This window comes from Phaethon aethereus (genome assembly GCF_964289735.1).
Source record: "Phaethon aethereus genome assembly, chromosome: 3".
In the NCBI taxonomy this organism is placed as follows: domain Eukaryota; kingdom Metazoa; phylum Chordata; class Aves; order Phaethontiformes; family Phaethontidae; genus Phaethon; species Phaethon aethereus.
The window spans coordinates 96,568,021-96,590,289 of record NC_138576.1 but is presented as its reverse complement, the minus strand read 5'-3'; the positions used below and the strand labels follow the sequence as shown (position 1 = coordinate 96,590,289).

Genomic DNA, 22,269 nt, shown 5'->3' with positions numbered 1-22,269 from the left:
AAAAGAGTTTTAAAAAGAAGTAAAACTTTTAACAGCTGAGGAAAGTCCAAAATAATGAGCTGAAGTTTTAGCTAAAGGTAGCTAAAATTTTTGTAAGAACAATTTGATAAAGTTTGGAAAAGCTGAAGTGAAAATTCAGGAAAGTTAGCCGATTTGTTTTTATGTATAAGTCCAAGTCCCATTGTTACCTCCTCTTTTTCTACTTTGCCTCCTATTTCAAAACCATTACAGATAAAAATGAAAAAAAAAAAAATTACAGGTACTGGTAATAAGCCCTCTTTTTCTACATGCACTACCAACTACTTAGGCTTACTAAAATGCACCCTTTGTGTAATGCAAGAGGCACATTGTGCTTAATTCCATAGAGAATTTAACAGTTTATGCTCAGGGTAGGTGTTTAAGAGCATGCAGGCACCTGAGGAAAGTTACACAAGTGTTCTCTAAACTTCTGCTGTTTTATGTGCACAGGACTCCCATTTTGACTATGCTGAACTTCTGGAGCTTATCACATTGCCTAGAAGTCCCCAGGTCTGAGAAGATAAGTTAAAACTCCTGAGGGCTTAATTTTGCATGTATATTTAGAGTATAATTAATGTACATTGACTGCTTTGACCACTGTTATTTAAAACTTCAGCAGTGACATGAGAAAGAGGGGATGCTGTCTGTAACATAGTAGTTACAGAACTTGTTGCGGAACGGAGAAAATTATTCCTTGGTAGCTGAGTGCTTGAAATTTAGTGTAGTTATTGCTGAGGAATAACATGCCTAATTACTTTTTAAAATTTGAACATTAGTACACAATAGGCTACTATGTTCATTCTCAGAGGCAAACTCCAATAAAGCTTAACAGAGCAAGAATCAAAGTTCATTCTTTTACAAAGAAGTTTCACTCATTTCTTAACTGTGAACTTTCAGCTGCCAAATGGAATAGGCAATGGCATTGGTAAAGCTCATTCATCTTGAATGTCAATAGCAAATTTTAAAATTAGTTAATCTAGATTGTTGACTGGTGAGAAGAGATAGCTTACCATGGAGTGCATCTCATGGTTTCTTCCCTCAACTCTCTACCTCAGCATACCTCATACATTTGGTGCCTGAGTTCCTGCTAAAAAAAGGCCAATTTCTCATTAAGCGGCTCCTGCGCTCCTGTGTTTATAACCTGAAATATTAAGATAGCCCCAAGCTGGTACTAACTGATGGTGTACCACTACAGACTTTTTTTTTTTGTGTGTCTACCTAAGATGTAGTGCTTACAGGCTTCTACTTCAGAAAACCTCAGTATCTTAATATAAAGCTAAAATATAATATGAAATTAAAACTACAGTAAGCTTCCAAAACCAGATTGATGTTTATAACAAGCCATTTTTCTTCTGCTAAACTGCTCTGAAAACGAAATATGCCTTTTTTGTGGTTTATGGTGTTACCAGCAAGATTGATGGTGGAAACAATTCTCCAGGCACCAAAAATACTTGCAGATTTCCCCAACAACAAATTTCACTTGCATTTGGTCCAAGCTGTCATGACTCCATTGATGTAGGCTGTCATTTGGTAGAGCTCTTAAAATATTCTTATCCCACCATTCAGAGTCATTTTTCTAAAATTGAGAAACGTATATGCAAAAGGAGAATTTAGATACCATATCTATCACTCAAAACAGCATAGAACATGTAAAGGAGGCAAATTTTGTTGTGAGTATTCTATATTTTTTTAAACATGTTGGTCTAGTTGAAAACGGCAGACAAGTTTTTGAACATAAAAGCCCCTTTCCAGGTCTAAAACCAAAGTGGCAAATGTTGCTACTGCAACATGGCAAATACCTGAAAAACATCAAAACGTAGGTGTTTATTTTGCTATTACTGAATCTTAACTGAAATCTTCTTTTTAAACACAATTTAAAGTTGATAGGTGACTCAAGTGCCTAATGTATTGCCCCTTTCTTATATTTAGTAAAATTTTTACAACTGCATCAACTGTTGAAGGGAACAGATTTAGATTTCTACAAAGAGAAGGAAATGCAGTCTATTTCTAATATCCAGTCTTTAATGTAAACCACACAGTGCACTGTAAGAGATATGTCCTGTTTTATGAGAAGTTATCCAAAATGTCTGATTCTGTCATAAGCAAGACTGAATCTTATTTATTGAGAAGTGGCAGCACTGTTGGGTGGGTCTCCTAAAGTTCTTGTGGGTTTGACTTCACATTTTCCTTTGTATCCACCCCTTGTGCTTCTGCCAAGCCTACCATGCTTCATTTCAGGCTCTCTCTTTGTACCTACTAATTAAGGACTTTCAATGTGTGTATGTATTATAAAGTCAAATATGATCTCACAGGCAGCTTTAAAGAAGTAAATGGTTGGAAGTAGTAGCTGAAAATAATTTTTTCTCTTTTGAGACATACACAAAATGTAAAATATTTCTGTAGTAATGTTGGTATGATAACATGAGAAAAACTTGTTTGTATTAATAGATACAGTACTTCATTCCTCACTGCTGATATCTGCAAACATTTTGTTCATGCTAAGTAGCCTCTAACTGTGCCCTTGGCTCCCTTGCTCCCATTCTGAATTTGATAGCTCTGCTGACCATTGGCTCTTTAAAGAAAATACAAAAGCATAAGTAACATAAAAGTAGGCACACTGTAAATCATTAATGCTAGTGCAGATATTCTACAGCATCTTGAAGCCATGCCATGTAAATTGAGAAATTAGAATCCATAACTAACAGAAACAGAATCAGACCAAAATGGTCCTTTTAACTAAGTCTAACACATCCGAGGAAAATACGTGCTCTATCAAGTGAAGGTGATGATGGTATATTAAGTTACTATTAACAATTTTCTTTTATCCTGTAGTTCTCACTAGTGTTGTGCTTTGCAACATTTGGCAGGTAAGCAAACTATTATACTAATTTTCTAAAAGATGAAAATGAAGGAGATTTCAATAGTTTCAATATTTTTACAGTGAGATCACTCAAAGGTTCAATCTGGTATCAGATTTATGACTTGTCACTAAGGAGCCTAAAACTGCATTTTTGACTATCATTAGGCATTAAAGGTCAGGTGGCTTTTGTTGCAAAAGTAAAGCTATTAAAAACACTCATATTAAACTGAAGAAAGTCAACGTGATTAAATTCAGCTATAATATCCCATTTGGAGTTTTGTTGTTGTTCTGTGATCTTGGACAATCTTAAAATAGTCAATTCCATCTTGTTTTAAATTTTTTATACTTCATTCAACTTTTGTTTTTGAAATACAGTTCAATATTTGCCTTACTATTGCAGAGGAATATTAGTACGTGAAAAACCTACTCCTAATGGGATTCTTTAAGTGGTTGGTTGGGGGGTTTTCAGAAGCATTGCAGTTGAACTTTATAAAAACTGACTTTTACGAAGTTGGCATTGTATATTTGTTCTTTTGTATAATTTTTGTTCTTTTATTTTAGTAATCTTAAATCAATGCCATTTTTAGTGATGACATACCTCTAACAATATTCATTGCAGTAGAAATGGTACTTGTTTTTGATATCTGTCCGACATATTCCTGTACAAGTTTGTGCTTTGCTGTTAGGCACTTGCAGTGTTTCATTTAGTGGTGATTTCTCTTCTGTTCATAAATTATCTCAACATATATGGAATAGTTTGTTTTGTCAATCAATTTATTTTATGTGGATAAAATGATGCCTAGGTAAATGACCCGTGCACCAATTAACTCTAGGGTTTGCACAGTAGAAATACTCACTTGTGGAGTGCAGTCTGACTTGCCTAGACCAATGTTCAGTACCACAACAAACATATGCTCATAATCTCAAGAAACTGTTCATTTTACCTGTGTCCTCCCCTGTAAATAAACAAAGAAATTCCAGAGCCAGAAAAATTAAATTATGCTGATGTTTTATTTAGTTCATTGAGTCTGAATATTCTGGTTTTCCTCTGAGGCCTTTAACTTTCCCAGAGACTATGTTTTGCAGTTCAACACTGCTGGGATACCATAAGCAACCTTGTTTTGTGTCTTTCCCATTTTTGATTTGCAGTCTAATGAAGGTAGCCATATGTAATACACATGCTTTTCATGAAGAACTTAGCTGAGCTTCACAGTGGGCATATATTTGTTGGGTTTGGGTTTGTTTTCCTGTTTTTAAGTATTTATTCTTTGTTGATTCATTATTCCCAAGCTCTGTTATATCTATGTTTTTCCATTCTGAACAGATGACTATGATGTCTTGAGGAATCCTGGTAAAGATGTAATGATTTATGCTTACATGCAAACACTTATTGTGTTTACACACAAAATATTATTGTCTAATACCTTATTTCTATTACAAAGACTTGCAAAATAATTTGTCTTTAGTTTCGTTTGGAAGCGTCCACAGTTCCTTTCTCATATTTGATAATAAGTGGCAATACATAATAGCACAAACAGGTTGACAGTCTTCATAAGCGTGAAGACTCATAATTCACACTAACTGCTGTCCTGAAATCCTTCAGAAAACCCTCACTTGAATGAGAGCTTTCCTTGAGCCAAAGGGACTTTTTGCTCCTATTGATTTCAGTGGAAGAGTTGACAGTTATTGTCCAATAGAGCACTTAATAGGAATGACAAGACAAGGTCTTCTACTGTGAAAATGTAGTTTCTGGAAAACAGATATGTGGGCAGTTGCCTTTCTCATCAGAATACATGGTCTGAACAGCTGTTCCCAAGAGTTTGCCTTTGTTAACAGTCTTAATGTTCCTCCCTCAGAACAGCTCAACTTGAAACCTTAATTCTTCTCTCCTGGAGAGTGGTTTTCAATTCTTTTTGCAGGTTAAACTGTCAGCCTCCGGCATGAGGGGGCTGCTGGAACTCCCTTGGAGCTCTCATTCAGGGACCAAAATCTGGTTACAAGGTGGGGTCGTGAGGAGACACTGTGATTCTGTTTTCTGACAGAGAAGATATCAATTTCATGCTGTTCTTCGACAAATTTTTCCAGACTTAACTGAAGAGCAATGTAAATGTTTTCTGTTATTTTCACACATTAAACTTTATGAAGGTCTTATCCCTCTGAGCAATAAACCCTTTTTAAACACACAAATGAAAAAACCCTTTTTCAACAAACCAACCAATACAAAGAATGTAGCCTGACTCAGCACTCTGGAAGTGCCATTTCCAGTTTGAGCACTCTTGAAATCTTTATGAAAAAGCACTAAAATACAGTCCTTAAAAATTGTTCAGTATTTATAAACTGGGATCGCTGAAGTAAGCTGCAATAGGATTTGTGGGTGTTGGATATTTTTAAAAATCAGTATGGTCATTTAAATATGTACAACCATGTTTGATTACTTCTGGCAACAAAATAAGGTCTAAGTTTATACACTTGCATGCTCTTACCTACTCAGATATAGTCCTTGGGTAATCCCAGTGGATGCTATTTAACTTAAAAATAGCATTCAGGCCTATAATTTCTCTGGTGATTGAGCATCCAGTGCCACACTATACCCTACATGTTCCTTTAGCTTATTTTCCTAACTAAAGTTTATGAGGCACTAAAAGTTGTTGTTTAGGATGGCTGTAAATAGTATTTGTATATGAAACACATAGAATAAATGATGTCTAAATTAGTGATAGAATAGGATGCATAATACCTGCCAGGGCCTTTGCTGATATGCAGGCTTCTACCAGCTGTAGGCGTACAACTGAGTCTTGAAATCACTTTGATCTTTTCATGTCACCTCAAAAAGTAATCAGCCACATCGAAAAGCCTTATTACGTTTTTGCTCAGTGTATTTTGAATTATTACTGATTTCAAGAGTTTAGCACATGATCAATGCTACAGCAAGCTTTCTGGTTCTTGGTCATTTCCGAGCCTGTAGCTCTAGTTCAGAGCTTGTAGGCGTCATTGTCATTCTGATTTCTGATTTACCCAAGTTCAGTGGGACAGCTGTAATTTGCACATTTTATGAGGAGTCTATTGAAACCAAAACTTTTTGCTTAATGTGAAAGTTGGTGGAGTGCGCTGGATAGGAGTACAGACTGAAATGAAACCTTCAGCAAGAACATTCTTAAACATTCAAATTCAGGATGTGTATCAAACCTAAATTTTTCCAAAATTTCACCTGTTTGAATTTGCTGTAAATAATGATGGATTTGCTGTAAATTTTGCATTGTGAGTTGGGCATATTTATGAGTGTTTTAATATTACAGCCAATTTACACAACCTAACAGGAGAGGTATAATTAAAATTAAGTTGATACAAAATTTATCACTTTTTAATGCAACCCCGTTAACTGGGGTTTTATAAATGTGGTTGCAAGAAAATTTTATGCTTTTTTGATGATCTGAATTATTTTTATGGTAATGATTATTCCAGTTCACTTTGTAATGACTTGACATGTGTTTTCTGGCTCTCATCCTGCAGGATATGATGATTCTTCCTTAGATAAGAATTTTTTTGTAACACTATGCCACAGTGTTAAAGAAGGAGGGGAGAAATTGTTTGGCCTATAAAAGAAATTGGTTTTTACAAGTCTAACAGTTTTAGCTGAGCTGTTTGACTACCTTGCAAAAAATGTGTTATTATCAATGGTTTCTTCTCTCAATTCTGCTCTTATTCATACCATGTATATATTGCTATACATAGGTTTCAATTTACACCTAGAGAAAAACAGAAATTCAATAGCACCTCGTTTTAAAAGAACATCTAGCTTATTTATTTGAATTAGGCCCAGAAGAAACAGCATGTCCATAATGCAGCTTTGCACCTGGAGGCCATTTGAAAGAAAGTGAAGCTACTTTATGAAATTATAGATTATTTAAGGAAATGTAAACAGCATGATTGAAGATACAACATCAACCATGGAGAAGGGATAATCTTCGTTACTGAGCAGAATGAAAACACAACCACTCCATTAAGCTTCCAGTGTTTCTTGCAGTCTTTTACTAGTATTAACATTGCTGTATTCCCTTATCATCATCCTAAACGTCTCTGTCATTACCCACAGGCTGCCACATTCTTCTATAGCTGTTTTATGTTCATATTGTGCTGAGATAGAATCTTAATGGTCCTTCTTAAGCTCCTTCCCTTAGATACCATTTTCAGAATGTGTTTACTACTTCATATATTTCTGTATTTTCTTAAAATGGACTGTATAAACCAGAAAATTTCCCCTTCCTAAGAGTTCTGGGGATCTATTTTTGTGTGCTTTGTTTGGCTGTATGAATCTGCTGTGTCTTTAATGTAGCACTGGAAAATGATTATCAGATTACCTTTAATTTTGGTTGATGCATTTCTGCCAGGCAGAAGCAATAATCAACATAATAGTTTTGTTTTCCAAACTTACTTCCACTATTTTTACTTCTACTCTCAAAGGCAGCACATTGCCAGAAGGGTTAAATACTTTACATTGCGGTGTTATGTATGAGTAAGGGTGTTTCATCGCTTATTTTAGGCTCAGCCGTGAATTTTGTCCAGGCTTTCTGCACTTAATACAAGCTTTTTCTGCAACAAAAGCAATTCTAGAGGGTCAATTCAGGCTGCGTATTAAAATTAGTGCTACTGATGGGATGAATATGCTATAAAATTCTGCTTGCAAAGCTTCCTGTTTTTCTTCAAGGCAAGCATGAAACATGAACGTTATATTCTCAGGTCATCATCACAGAAAAATATATTTTCCTAAATCCTCTTGCTCTGTTGGATCACACAGAAGTAAAGACTGCACTGTATCTTTCTTTGATTTTCTTATTCAAAAAGGGTGGAGCATTTCTGCGTGCTTTGCCATTCAAGCATTCCTGGTGGTTCTATTTTCAACTCAAAATTTTTAAATTAGTAACAGATGTGCTGATTCTTTTGACTGAAATAGAGGGCAAATTTTTCTACTATATTTTGAATAAAGTTTTTCAAACTTTTGCTGATTATTGAACCCTGAGTGCTAGTTTTTGCTACAACAGTATCTTACACCACAGAAATCTCACTGAAGTCCATGGGGAGTAATCCTGATGTTATGAGTGTGATGAGGGGCAGCAGAACATATTTGGAGTGACTATAAAATGGAGCTTACGGAGCTAGACCCCTGTAGAGGCGTAGCATCCCAGTATTGCACATCCCAACCTGTTTAGGTATGTTTTGTTAATGTGTCATCCCCATTTACATCAAAATTGCAAAGCAGGTAGCCCAGAAAATAATTGGCATACATGCATACATATGTTATTGGTAATGCCGGTCCATTGGCACAAAACATGTAGAAAACTCTTGCGCAACAGAACTCCCAGGAAACTTTATAGCTCTTGTGCACAATGGATTTGGGGGTCTCGATAGCTCTGAAGCAGGAAGGAAGGTTTGTGAGTAGGACAGAAGAAAGACTTTAGAGGGAAAAAAAGACCTAAGGAGAATCAAATTCTAATTTAAGGAATATCATTTTGAAGTTTAAGTTGAAACCATGAAGTTGAATTGGAGTCGGTGGATCTATTTTGCATTTTTCACACAGTTGGAGTGTGAGGTTCCTCCCCCTTTTCTGCTCCTGAACTATCTTTTTTATTGTAATTTATTTAAGTGCAAGTCTCATCCTTTCTTCTTGCTTATTTATTGGCGTATATGTTCTCATGATGATACAGATGCCAGTGTAATCTTTCATTCTCCTTAAGCCTTTGACTTTTTCTTTTAATGATAATACAGATGCATGGTTTCTTAATTGGATCTGTAGATCATCTAGCAATGAGAACTGATAAATAATACAGACTGTAATACTTTTCCGTAGTGACTTTTAAAAAGATCTGAGAGCTAAATACATCTTGACCTTCTGACACACAAAAGGAAACAAGCACCATGTTGAAAATGTAAAAGGCAGGAACCAACCATTTTTGCAGGTAGAATACCTGTTTCACTTAAAAGGGGATTAAAAACATTCACTAATACATAATTAAAAGAAACCTGAATTTTTTTCTTCCAAGAATACTGAAAATATTCCAGGTATGTTTAGGGGCCAATATGAAACAGGGTTGAAAGAAATACAGAAGCAAATTGCAGTTTGCTCTTGTGAAAATGCCTCTGGCTCACACTTAAGAATATTTCACATATTTTAAATTTTCAGAGTTTTGTTTTACTTATGAACATTTTAAGTTGTTTTGAGAAATGATACAGCTCAAACGTTCAGACTTTAGAGAAGTGAAACCTTTTGTCAAAACTGCTTTCCCCTTGATGGAACACTGAACTTAGACTTCTGGGTGCTTTAAGACCCCTGGCCTGACTTGCTATATTTTTCTAAATAGGAGTTAAAGAAATGCAAAATGTCTGTCTTTTGATGACTCTGAAGTGGTTCCCCCTTTTTTTCTCTTGGGGCAGGAGGAAAGATGTCACTTGGATGTCAGGAAGCTTTTGAGGTTTTCAAGCGGGACCATGCTGACAGTATAACCATTGAGGACAACAAACAGCTTCTAAAACTGAGGTGAGTGTCACAGCAAGATACAGCTGGAGGCAGATGTCTGAGAGTCCATTATGAGTCTGGGTAGGAATGTGTAATTTTACCAGACACCCCAGGCTTCTGTTGAGAACTTGGTACAGAAACTTCACCTTTTCTTACTGGGGATATTTCATACTCAGAAGGCACTGAGTGGTGACAGAATAAAAGTCTGGATAGAGTATGAAAGTGGCATAAGTGCATATTTCCTCTGGTTTTATTCATCTTCATAGCCATGCTGAAGCAATGTGGTAAGGGCATTCATGATCATGAATTATCTAGAGGAAGTAAGATCCATGTGACTGAATCAATTACTGCAATTTCCATTGTCAAAAATGCTTTTCTGGCTTCAGCACCAAGTTGGACAGTAAGCTAGGAGATGTTTAACATATGCTTTTGTCTGTTGTTCCTAACTTGTTTGCCAAGTGATTTTAGCTTCTCTGTGCCAGTTTTGCACTCAAAACCAGAAATAATACTTTCCTCCTCCACCTTTATTATTAATGCTGGCAAAACACTTCAAAATCTTCCAGTGAAAATGGCAAAACACTGAAAACATGAATTTTTATAAAACAGGTTTTAAACGTCTCAGAAATTAAACCACCAACACTTGCCCATGTTGATTGGATAACAGTACTGTTTCAGTGTCAGTTTTTCAAGTGTTAATCCTCTTTGTACTGCAAGAGAAATAAAATGTTTTGAGATTGGAGATGCCAAAAGCAGATCTGTCAATCTACCCTTGTTTCCACTAACAGGTTGGTTTTTTTCTTTTTCCTTCTTGTTTCATGGAGTTTTCTTCTTTTCCTGCTTTCTTCTGCTTTCTTCTGCTCTCTTAATAACACAATTTTCCCACTCAATAGGCATGGAAGACATTGTTTTCAGGGTCATTGAGTCTTATACTCATTTACATCAGTGAAACTGAGGCAAGAAATTATCTCCGTGTCTCTGTGACTTATTCAAGGTCTTGCTATTTATCACTTTTCTGAGCTGGTTAAGTTTCTACCTGGGTCTATAACTTAGCCACAAGGACAAAATTGCCAAGGTATTAGATGTATGTAAGAATTTATCCATGTAAATTGGACGTTTAGTAATGCCTTTCTTCTGAAAAATATATCATATGATGCCACATCACTGCACCATCACTGCATAGATGATCACACTGCAATCATTTCTGGTGTTGCTGTCTATTGAGCAGAACGCTTCATGGTCATAGCATGATAGAGAGCAATGCAGTTGTGAACCATGCCCTGCATTTCCTATAGTTAATCAGAATTCTTCCATATTTTCTCTGTTATTACTATGAAGCAAACCAGTATTTCCTTCTGGTTTCAGAACATGTAATAGAGATGGGCAGAACCCACAAAGTTTGACACCAGATTTGCTTTCCCTAAAGGACAAAAAGATTCAGACTAATGCCTTGGGTAATGCCTTTCTAATATGCATCAGCTGATTGCTGAAATCAGTGCTAATGTGAATGTCAATACCCTGGAGCAAGACAGTTTTTCCCTGCCATTTGCAGTCATTTTTAGCAAAGATGCTTATAGCTCCAGGTTTACTGAGTTCATTAAAATGGATTTATATCAAGTCCAGTCTGTAATTTGGAATGCAGCCTCTGAACTACCAGTTACACAAAAGCTCTGTTACCCAGCCAGTGTTCAAATTGCAGAGGACGAAGTGTGTGGACACCACATGTTTAAAGGTTACCATAGCTTCCCGTTATGTGTATGCCTCTCATGTTAATAATTTTGTTTATAGTTGCATAACCACTTCTGTCATACCACAAACAGTATTTGGTTCACAAATGACTTATTTTTAACCGTCTTATTTTTTCCTCTGGGTATTTTGGGTAGATTTTCTTGGCTTGCTAATTATATCATTCTTATATTAATTGAATGGTGAACTGTCAGTGAGCCTGGTTGGAAGTTTGACTGTGAAGGTTGCAACTGTTGCTTGGGCTGTTAAATTATTCATATAGATGTGAATATACATAGTCATATATATATACACAATATACATATATTTTCTTCTGTAACTACCTGTGTATAAACAATCAAATGTAATTGGTTGATTAAATCAAATACTGAAAAGCATTTGTCTTGTTTAAAAAAGACATATATAAAAGAAATACTGTTTTTAATGTAAAACTTTTCACCTACTGCTCCAGAGCTCTTTACATGGGCAGTAGCTCAATATTGTAACTCAGTACCATTTCTGGATTTAAAAAGTGGGGAAGCTTACATACTTAAGGATAGTTTCTCTCTGAAGCTCATTTACAAACTTACTGTTCAAGTGAAAGACAACAGATTCAAGCTATCCTATTAGTACAGTTGCCTATGGGAAGTGGCTTTGTAAGGTCGAAAAGGTGATCTTCTACAGCTTAGTTTGTGGTTAATACAAAGCAATTCTTGTTCATTTTTTCTTCTATACAATAACTGCTGCCCTGCTTAAAAATATCTGTGTTTATGCCCAGACAAAATCAGATTTGTGCAATTTGGACTCCCTATACTTGACTTCCAGAGAACTTAATAATAACCTGTTTCTCAATGCAACCATGTTGTCTTAGCATTGTTTCTCTGAGGAGGAGAAAAATGCATCTCATTTTCTGGTGAAATGTACTACTAAGAAATCCTCCCAGCTGAGCCACTCCAATGTAATATTGCGTACTGCACGAAGCTTTTAAATCCCAGCCTGGTCAATATTTCCAGTAGTAAAATTCTACTAAGCTTACAGATGTGATGTAAATCTAGTTCCCATTTTGTTGTTCTCCATTAATTTTTTCCACTTTCTTCTTTCCTTGCTTTTTGTGTTTCAGCTGGTTAGCAGGTAACTTGTTTTTTCAGTACCTATGGAGGAGTTTCATGGAAAGGATGAGTTTCACTTAGGTCACTTCTTGTTGTAATTTCTAATAATTAAAAATGAGTGAATGTTCATTTAATTCACTAAATGTCTCCATTCTCTCATTAGACAGCCTCTGAGTTTGTCTTGGTTTACATTATGAGTTAGAGATTTGTTTTTCAAAATGTTTATTATTTAATTACTGGCATTTGCATTCAAAGAGTGAAATCTTTGCAAAAACATTTGTTCCACAAAAATTAGTGGCTAAATTAACTTTGGACTTTCATCATGGAATATTTATCTTGTAGGTAATAGAAGCCATGATTTGGCAACTTCAGCCTTTCTGTGGAGTGGTCTTCAGCTAGGATACACATGAACTCTTTTCAGCTAACAATCATCACTATTTGTAGCAATGTCACCTTTATGCTATATAATATTGCCTTTTTATTAGAGGAATATCAGAAATAGCCTTTTTCCTTTCAATATTACAGTCAAATCTTACGTCTTTGGTTTATTTTGTTTGACTGTGATTCATAGTCACAGATGGAATTTGTTGGACTGTCATAAATTAATGCCAAATTACAGTTTGTGTTATTGTGCCAGCTTATAAACTGTGGTGTTTGAGAAACAGATGCATGGCTCATTCAACTATTGGCAGTAACGTATGAATACGGGCTGGATAGATAGCTGGCTTCAACTTGTCAAGCTAAAACTCTCTGTGAACATGAATCAGAGTTAATAGTCTACAGGAGATTTGCCTCAGGAATTACTAAGTAATTGATGAACTTAGTATTTGGCTCATGGGAGCCGAGGGAAAGAAAGAGAGAGGTACTTTGGGGTATTTCTCTTTGATCTTTACACAATCTTCAAAGTCTGCTTGGGTGCTCTAAGTCAACACCAGTGGAAAAAGCTTATATAAAAGTCTTACAGATGCTTCAAAGGCTTCTGCCTTCTTTATGTAAGAAGCAATAAATGCTGAGGAACCCTCCAGCTTCAGCCATTTAGCCATATTGAATTCAGCCTTGAAAGCAAATATTTGTGAGCAGATACAAATGCGGGCGCCTGAAATTCTAACTTGTTCCAGTTTTACAGAAAAATGGACTAATTGAGAAAGGGCAATTTTCCAAACCCTGCCTCCCCAGGGGAAAGTTGTATTTCTTGACTCTGTTTTGCCATTATTTGAGATAGATAGAAATACAATTTGTGGATTTCCTCAGTTACTTTGGGTAGACCAAGACTATTCCAGATCAGCTGAAGGCTTGCTTAACAATTAAGTATTACAGTTCTGCCGCCACATTCAGTGAGGCTCAACTTGGTTGTGTACAAGTAATAATTCAGAATTTCATGTCAAGCCTAATGTCCTACAACAAAAGTCACAATCCAGCAAATCATCCTTCTACATTTTAAACTATTGCTATTTAGACTATTACAATGGAGATTTCCTTGAACAAGCCTCAGTTCTCTCAGAGACTCTTCAGACTTTGCCATTGTACATTGAATTGACTGTCATTATTTTTACAGCAGAATATACTTGGCATTTGAAAGCCTGATATGTATGCCATTTGTCCTAAACAGTTTTATATAGTACTGAATTAAATAACTGTAAGAGAAAAATTATGACAGCAACTGCTGTAAAAGATCAGAAAACTGACAGAAAAAAGCACAAAAGGAGAAGGCATCAAGTTCTAGCAGACTTTAGGGAATGTAGAGAATATAAGCAAATTTGTAAGGCTCTGTAGGCAGCTGCTTTTTAAGGATATACTTATATAAAACACATTTCTTAAGGAGCAAGACATACAGTGAGCAGAATGCTTAATAACACTGAAATGAGCATCACTGCAACATAATGTTGCAAGGTAAAAAAGAAACTTCTGATTATTAGAATATTTTGCATACCATGTGAAGATTTGATTATTTGAATATAATGAGGAAGTGGTCTGTGAATTAATTTAGAGTCATACCTGTTGGGAATTTCACACTTTAAAAAAACTTATTTCCATTTTTGATTTGAGGTCAAGCTATTTGCATACTACAAAAAGGGAGTTTCCAAAGCCTGATTCATTGATTTGTTTCCATCCTCCTCAGCCTGCTTCTTGCTTGCTATTTGCATGTCTTCATGTGGCTAGCTTTGGCTTGTATTGGTATTTGAACAGTAACTGAATATCACCTGAAATTCTGCATTCACATAAGACTACCTGTAGAAGAACAGAATAATTTAGTCTTGTCACACTTTCTTATACTTCTGTTTGAGAGGTTTCTTAGTGACTAGCGTGTACATTTTCACACAGCACTAACAGTGATCATCAGCAATATGCAAATTAAAGGTTGAAATTTGAAAACTCCTGGTTCTAATACTTTCAAACATTTTGGTTTTGACTTTTCTTGGATCTTTTTATTTTACCTTCATATAACTGTATGTTAAAAAATTGCAAGTAATGTAGCATGTTAAAATTAATATTGTAGTGTAACATAAATATTTAAGATAATCCAATCATTATAATTGAAATAACATAATTTTTAAAACTTAGGAGGTCAAATAAATTTGTTTTGTCCATCGAGTAAACCTATTTGTTGCATGGTTTGTTTCAGAAATGGTTTATTTTAGACCAGACAATCTTTTCTGATGGAAAATGGTTTCCAAATAGTTCTACTTACAAATCAAAAAGTAGTCTTGAGTAATTCTGTATTTTATTGTGAACAACTAGTTAATCTAGAATAATTCTGTATCATTATGCTTTGACAGGTTTGCTGAAGCTAAGTGCCTTGGAGAAAAATTAAATGAAGTGAGAAATAAAATAAGTGAGTACATTTTAGCTTGATTTTACCTTTGTGGTGGGTAACCAAAGCCACTCTGTCACTTCCCTTCCTCAGCTGGATAGAGGAGAGAAAAATATAATGCAAAGCTCAGCTGAGGTAAGAACAGGAAGAGATCATTCACCCATTACCACCATGTGCAAAACAGACTTGGTTTGGGGGAAAAAAAAATTTAATTTATTACCAATCAATCAGAGTAGGATAATGAGAACTAAAACCAAATCTTAAAACACCTTCCCCCCACCCTTCCCTTCTTCCCGACTCAACTTCACTGCCAATTTTCTCTCTCTTCTACCCACGAGCGGGCAATGAGGATTGTGGTCAGTTCATCACATGTTGTCTCTGCCACTCCCTCCTCAGGGGGAGGACTCCTCACACTCTTCCCCTGCTCTAGCATGGGTCCCCCATGGGATCATAAGTCCTGCCAGCAAACCTGCTCCAGCCTGGGGTCCTCACTCCATAGGGCCACAGTTTCTGCTAGACCTTGCTCCAGCGTGGGCTTCCCACGGGGTCACAGCCTCTTTCAGGCATCCTCCTGCTCTGGCGTGAGGTCCTCCCTGGGCTGCAAGTGGAGATCTGCTCCACCGTGGAGCTCCATGGGCTGCAGGGGGACAGCCTGCCTCACCATAGTCTTCACCATGGGCTGCAGGGGAATCTCTGCTCCAGCACCTAGAGCACCTCCTCCTCCTCCTTCTTCACTGACCTTGGTGTCTTCAGAGTTGTTTCTCCCACATATTCTCAGTCCTCTCTCTGGCTGCAGTTCCACGGGTTTTTTTTCCCTTCTTAAATATGTTAACCCAGAGGCGCTACCACCGTCACTGATGGGCTCAGCCTTCGCCAGCAGTGGGTCCATCTTGGAGCCAGCTGGCACTGGCTTTATCAGACATAGGGGAAGCTTCTAACAGCATCTCACAGAAGCCACCCCTGCAGCTCCCTGCTGCCAAAACCTTGCCACACAAACCCAATGCAACCTTTTAGCTGATGAAATCACAGCATTCAGAGTGTATGGGAAGAGATTCTAGTTTCTAAAAGAAGAGAGTCAATGCATTACTAAGATTTCCAATAAGGTAAATTGTTCGCTGATGATAGCAGTAATGATTTTATGTACCAGTTTTGATGATTTCAAATACCATAATGTGAAAAACAGCTCCCTCTCTATTTGACAGGATGTGTGAAATTTATCAAAAGGAGAAGTTAAGGTATTAACATTAGAATTTCTGAATTTTATTTTGGAATAAAAGGATCCAAAAACATAATTTCAAATTGTGATATCTACGGATTAAGGATTGTATTTATCTATAAATTTATATAGCTTCTGATAAAAGAAGATCTCATTGTTGAATCACCACTCTGCATTTCCTTTGTACAGATTAATTAGAGTAATTCTGAGGAGTCCCTCAGCTTGGTGGGGTTTTTCATAATTTTCTGCTTTACGGCCCCAAGAGCGTATACTTGGCTTCCAGTTTCAGACTGATCAAAGCCGAAAATCACCTATAAATACATACAACCCTAAGCTAGTCTTATCTGATCCTTTTAGCAGCCTTTGATATGTTCCTAGTTGATTTCTTAATTCTGTGGATTCCAAGCCTGTAGCTTCTTTCCTAAAAATTGTCTATCCAGGCTCTCTGTCAGATGTGAAACACAGTTTTGTCCTCTGTCCCTGAAGTCCTTGGAGATCAGGTCCGTATCCTCCTGTATGCACGCATTCAGGTGCACCAAGTCTCTTCAAGCTTCCAGATACAGGCTGTGAGGGACTAGATTTAACGGTAATCTGGCATCCAGGTCCGGTGGTGTAGACTGTGCTTTCAGTTTCTATCTCCTTCCTCTTTTGGTGGCACCAGCACAGACATGGACAATAAATTACCATCGCTTCTTGTTTTATTACAGCAGTTGACTTCTGGGAAAGGACAAAAATCTCATGGCACTGTTGACAAGTGCTCTGTTCTTTCACCATAGCCATGATTATATTCTCTGTGGTCATGAATGGTAGCTACTGCCAGATTCCCCTCCCAATCACCTTTGGGTACACCACAAGTCCCTCAGAGATACTATGCAGTATATTTAAAGTTACGTCAGCTATGTGGAAAGCCTCAGCTATGTTGGCGCTGTGTTTTCAAACCAAGCACAAAGGATGTTTGCAAAACCAGAGACGTCAGGTGCTGAGCCCTGCTGCACCAGTGTTCTGAACACTGGGTATATGTATAGGTCATGACACTTGAATCAACCTGCGTTGGCTGAGCCCAGTAGGCTCATTTGTCTGTCCAGGACATAAATGTCAGTAGTTGTGCGTAGATATCCACAAATTGACCCATGAAGTAGAATTTCAATATCCACCTTGCAACTATGGGTCTCTCCAGTGTCTGTCTAAGCTCACTTAAATCCTGCCAAGTAGGCTTTTTCCCCTGGTAAACTTGGAAAAGCTGGTTAAACCTACTGTGGAGGACAATGCATGTTACTCTCCAAGTAACAGGAAGCATCCCCAAGGTGAATAATGTTTGCAGCTCTTTTGGGCAGCAATGTGCACAGGTGTGAATATGAGCCACATCAGGATATAACCTCTTTTTCTTTGCTGCCATCTTGAAGTCCACATTGTCCTGATTTACTTCTGTTTCCTAGATTTACTCATCTGTGGTAAGCCCAAGAGATTTCTTGGCCTAAATGAGATAGAATCAAAGTAAACACTGAGTGTCAAACTTCTTTCTCTTGCTGAAGTTAAAATCCATTTTGGATAATAAGCAGCCACACACAAGCACGTCTTTCTCCGTGCCTGGGGCTGTGACTGTGCTGACTGAAGTCAGGAGCTTAGCAGCCGCCTTACATACGCCTTGTATCTGTTGCAAATTTCTTAGCAGGAGAACAAATGTTTGAAGGGTGTGAGAGACAGTACAAGAGGTGGTGGGACACATGCCAGTCCTGAAGGTACCACTTGTAATGTCACGTTGGGACAAGACATGTGTGGTCTGTAAGTTCCTTGAGACTTGCAGGAGTCTACTCAGAAATAATGTAACAAAGCAATATAGATGTAGCCTCTCAAGACTCTGTCTCAATGGATTCCAGCAAAATCTAGAAGAAATCCTTGGTTTGGACTGAATTGCTGTGGGTTTTTCCCCAGTAAGTCAGGCAAAACTTCTGATAGCTATAGCGCAGCAGAGTATGGTTTTTGCTGCAATTAAAAGCATCTGTTTTAAAATTTGTTTTTGGTTAAGTTCTTCAGTGTTAGAGGTGAAACAGTGAAGTATATTTGGGGAACATGAATAATACAAAAATCTGAGTGCATATTAATATGTATATGAAACGTAAAAAAACAAACTGATCCCTTGAACAAAACAAGCAGCTGTATAACAAATGAGTAGTATTGCTCTGAACTTGAAAATGCTTATAGGCCTCCTATAGGAAATTGTAATAGCTTGTAGTCCACATGAATATTGAAAAGCTTCTTTAAGAATCAAACTAGATACATCTCCATAGCTCTAAGAAGTGTTGCACAAAATTACATGTTCTGGTCTTTGTTTTGATTTATAAAATGCAGTTACAAGCAAAGTGTTTTCAAATTGAAAATTAATTTTGTTATTCTCTTTTGTTTTGGTAGTAAAGTGGAAAAATAGTCTTTTCATTTAGTTCATACTATAATCCTACTGTATAAGCAAGAGATTCCATCCATGCTGTAGCCTTTTATACCTATCCATATGCTGATCTATGCAGATGTACACTACTTTGCAGATGATTTTTAAGCATTGATGTCTTAGGCTTGAGAGTGATCTTATTGTACAGCCCTTCCTTCAATTCTTCCTGTGTAACTTTATGCAGCATGTGAAAATTAACATTCTGGTTAATATAAGTACTATATTTTGTTCATCTATCTTTTTCTTCTATTCAGCCTTCTTTTGATCATAGGTGTCAATAAATCTACCTGTTAACACCTCTCTAACAATTATTAAAGCTTTGCATCCAGTATGACACTTTCTGGCTTATTCAGCTTAGCCTATGCAACTAAACTCGTTTATGTAGTTTCGCAGCCTGAAACAATTTTTCAGTTAAGTCTGTCTCATCATAGCATACATACTCAGAAGACTATTAAAGATGCTAAGTAAGGTTATTAACCTGCCAAATTTTTACTGAAAATGTAGTAGGACAAATAAGAGTCATCTGCGGCCTGCAACTAGATCTTTAATTTACTTTTATTGTTGTTTCGGTTTCCTTAAGCATTCCTGGCTGCCTTGTTGTGCACAATCAAGAACAGATCCCATCAATATCAGTTTCTGTTACTTCTAAGCTACACTTAATAGTATAAAACTATGCACCACAGAGGCCATGGAACCCATTTCATGCAGTCTGATTATATTTTGACATAATGACAGCAGTTGGCTGTAACTTTTATGTCATAAATAGCCTTTCACCCTGACTTTGGAAATATTAGTGTTTTGCAGTAAAAAGTACACAAAATAGTCCAACCACTTCTCAATTACACTAATGTTTCAAAAACGTCAGGAAATTAGGGCTGGAAAAGAAATTTGCAGTAAGATTTTCACGGTAGTCTTTTGCTAGTGTTATTGCTTGCATAAAAAGGTTAAGCAAAACAATGTCTAGATGTAAGCTGGAGTTTAAGTGTAGAGTGACTACAATATCAGAAATGAGACGTTGTGGCTAGCATGCCTCTTTGCTACTATACCACATATTCCTGGATTCTATCTCCTTTTATGTTTAATAGCACTGCAGAGAATGCAGAGATTTTTGAAGTATTTTTATGGAAAATAATACATATGTCAGATTTTTTCATAATGCTTACTTTTCACAATGACCTCCTAGAAATAAGGAGGTGAATTTTATTGTGGAATGAAAATTGTCTTTTTCTGATACTTAAAAGAAGAAGAAAAAGAGGGGAGTGTTTCTAAGCCAGGTCATTTTAGTGATCCTGTTTACTGCATTATCACATGAACCTCTGTATAGGCACAAATAAAGGAGCAGAGGGCTTTGCTGCAAGCATTGAGGGGCACTTCTTTTTGAAAGTCAGTACACTGCATAAATACACCACCAAAAGGCAGAGAAATTAAGTATGGATTTTGAACACACAGACATGTCTGGATTGGTTTGAGTGAACTATTCAGAATTGTTTACATATGACTGGAGAATGTACGCAAGGACTAGACTTTAAAAGAGAAGTACAGAAAACCAACATGAGTAAAATTGGAAAGAAATAATGAGAGATCAGGGAACTAATGAGAACTCTGTAACCAGTGTAGGAGAAGTGGAAAGTGGGACAGCACCGACACACAAGTAAATTTTTGCCTTTCTAGTCCAACAGTAAGAAATTTTAAAATGTGTATTTCACTGGCTAAAAAAAGAAAGATTTATTTTCTTGTGAAACAAGATGCTCTGCCACTGCAAGTGGTTTTGTATTGTATCATTCCCAAAGACTTAGGGTCTCTAGCAAGAACTCTAGATCCTTTTGGTATTAATGAAAAAGACTTAATGAAGAAAATTTGATGCTGAAGCCAAGGATTTGATTTCAGAATAGTGAAGGTATAGAATTTCTTCTTGCAAAAAATTGAATGATTGTGCTTAGCACATTGTGATGGGTCAGCCTTGGCTGGCTGTCAGGTGCCTATCTAGCAGCTCTCTCATTCACCTTCCTCAGCAGAACAGGTGGAGAATGTAAGAAGAAAAATCTTGTGGAGTGAGATAGAGATGGGGAGACCACTTATGAATTACCATCACAGGCAAAACAGACTCAAGTTGGAGAAAATTAATTTAATTTATTGCCAATTAAAATAGAGCTGGATGGAGAACTGATGATTCTCTCCTTATCAGGCTTAGCAGTTTTATTTCTAGGATGCTGTTATCAACACAGTAGTTTTACACCATTACAAGGACATCCTGTGTGGAAAGATTCTGACAGTAAGGAGAAGAAGTCTACATCTTACCAAACTGCAAAGCATTAAGTGACAACAAAAAGGCCCAACTGCTACCACATTGATCACACAGCAAATTAGAGTTGGGGAATTAAAAATACTGTTTTCAATGTAAATTAAACTGATATATGCATTCAGAATTTAGTGACTAAAAAAGTTGCCTGTATAGAAGAATATGCTACGTGTTAGATGCATTTAAGATTAGTAAAGCTTTCCCTGTAAATGTCTATTTTGGGGTATTTACACCACTATTAGATTTAATTTTTTCCTAAAGGAAAAAAAGCATACTAAATGGTATTTAATGCCCAAAGGGAAGCAGCTGTTGTTTTTAGTCTGTCCAGAAATCAGCTAATGTTATGATTGAAGCTGGGAGAGGAAGGGCAAACTCATGTGGGAGTAATAACTGTGTGAGGAAACAGGCACTCTCGGAATGAAAAAGGGTAGGTGGCTGGATTATGTGCACATGATGTTGATGATGCAGCTATACCCACAGGAATGCTGAGATGTTGCACAGCTCTGCCTCATCTCAATTTGATTTTAGTGCACAATATCATATGATACCAAAGCCAATTATAAGCTTTATTGAGGGCATGAATGCAAAGTTAGATGTAAAACCTAATCAGGACCTAAGTAATATAAAAGCTGAATTTATAATCATCTTTTTCTCTATGTACAAGACTCTATGTACATATACATAAAAAATTATCTTGTTATCATCATTCTGCCTCCCCATGGAGATAAGCCAAACAGACCTACTTTTAAACTCCAAAGTAAGAATATTTCATGCAAGGTTTTTCTTTATACCTGCACAACGTTATGAAGGGAACTGATAGCAACCTTATTGCATGGATAAGAAATGAAATAAGATGAAGTGATGTTTTCCAGGCAGGGGTGATCTGACAGCTGTTGTACATGTACATTGTTCTAGCTTCACATGAAGGCAATAAATTACTTGGAGAAAGGAGAATCAGTTAGCTAAGAACTAGAATCCCAAGGATGATGTTAGGAATGTGATGCATATTTTAGGCCATGATTATATGGACTGAAAGAATTGAGGGAAGTCATGCATGAGCAAAAAGCATTTTTTAAACTTCTGCTGAAGCAGCATATGTACTTAGGAAGGACAGAATTTTTCTGTTGAAGAAGTCCATGCTTTACATGGAACCTAAATGAAATGAAAATGCTGTGATGATCTGCTATATGAAAAGAAATTTCATCAAAATCAACATGTTGCTTTCTTAAAGCTCAATACTATTGGTAGTATTATGTATTGATTTTATATTAATATAAAT

The 22,269-nt window shown here is 36.6% G+C and overlaps 1 protein-coding gene across 1 annotated transcript in view; it reads left to right on the top strand.

Moving 5' to 3' along the window:
• Positions 1–22,269, top strand: part of KIF6 (kinesin family member 6) — a gene marked incomplete at both ends in the record, with an annotated part of 170,230 nt that overhangs the window by 106,945 nt on the left and 41,016 nt on the right. Inside the window, 2 exons of the mRNA XM_081998055.1 lie at positions 9,308–9,410; positions 14,998–15,053. Of these exons, the coding sequence (XP_081854181.1) occupies positions 9,308–9,410; positions 14,998–15,053 (159 nt within the window). The remainder of the gene's footprint in view (positions 1–9,307; positions 9,411–14,997; positions 15,054–22,269) is intronic.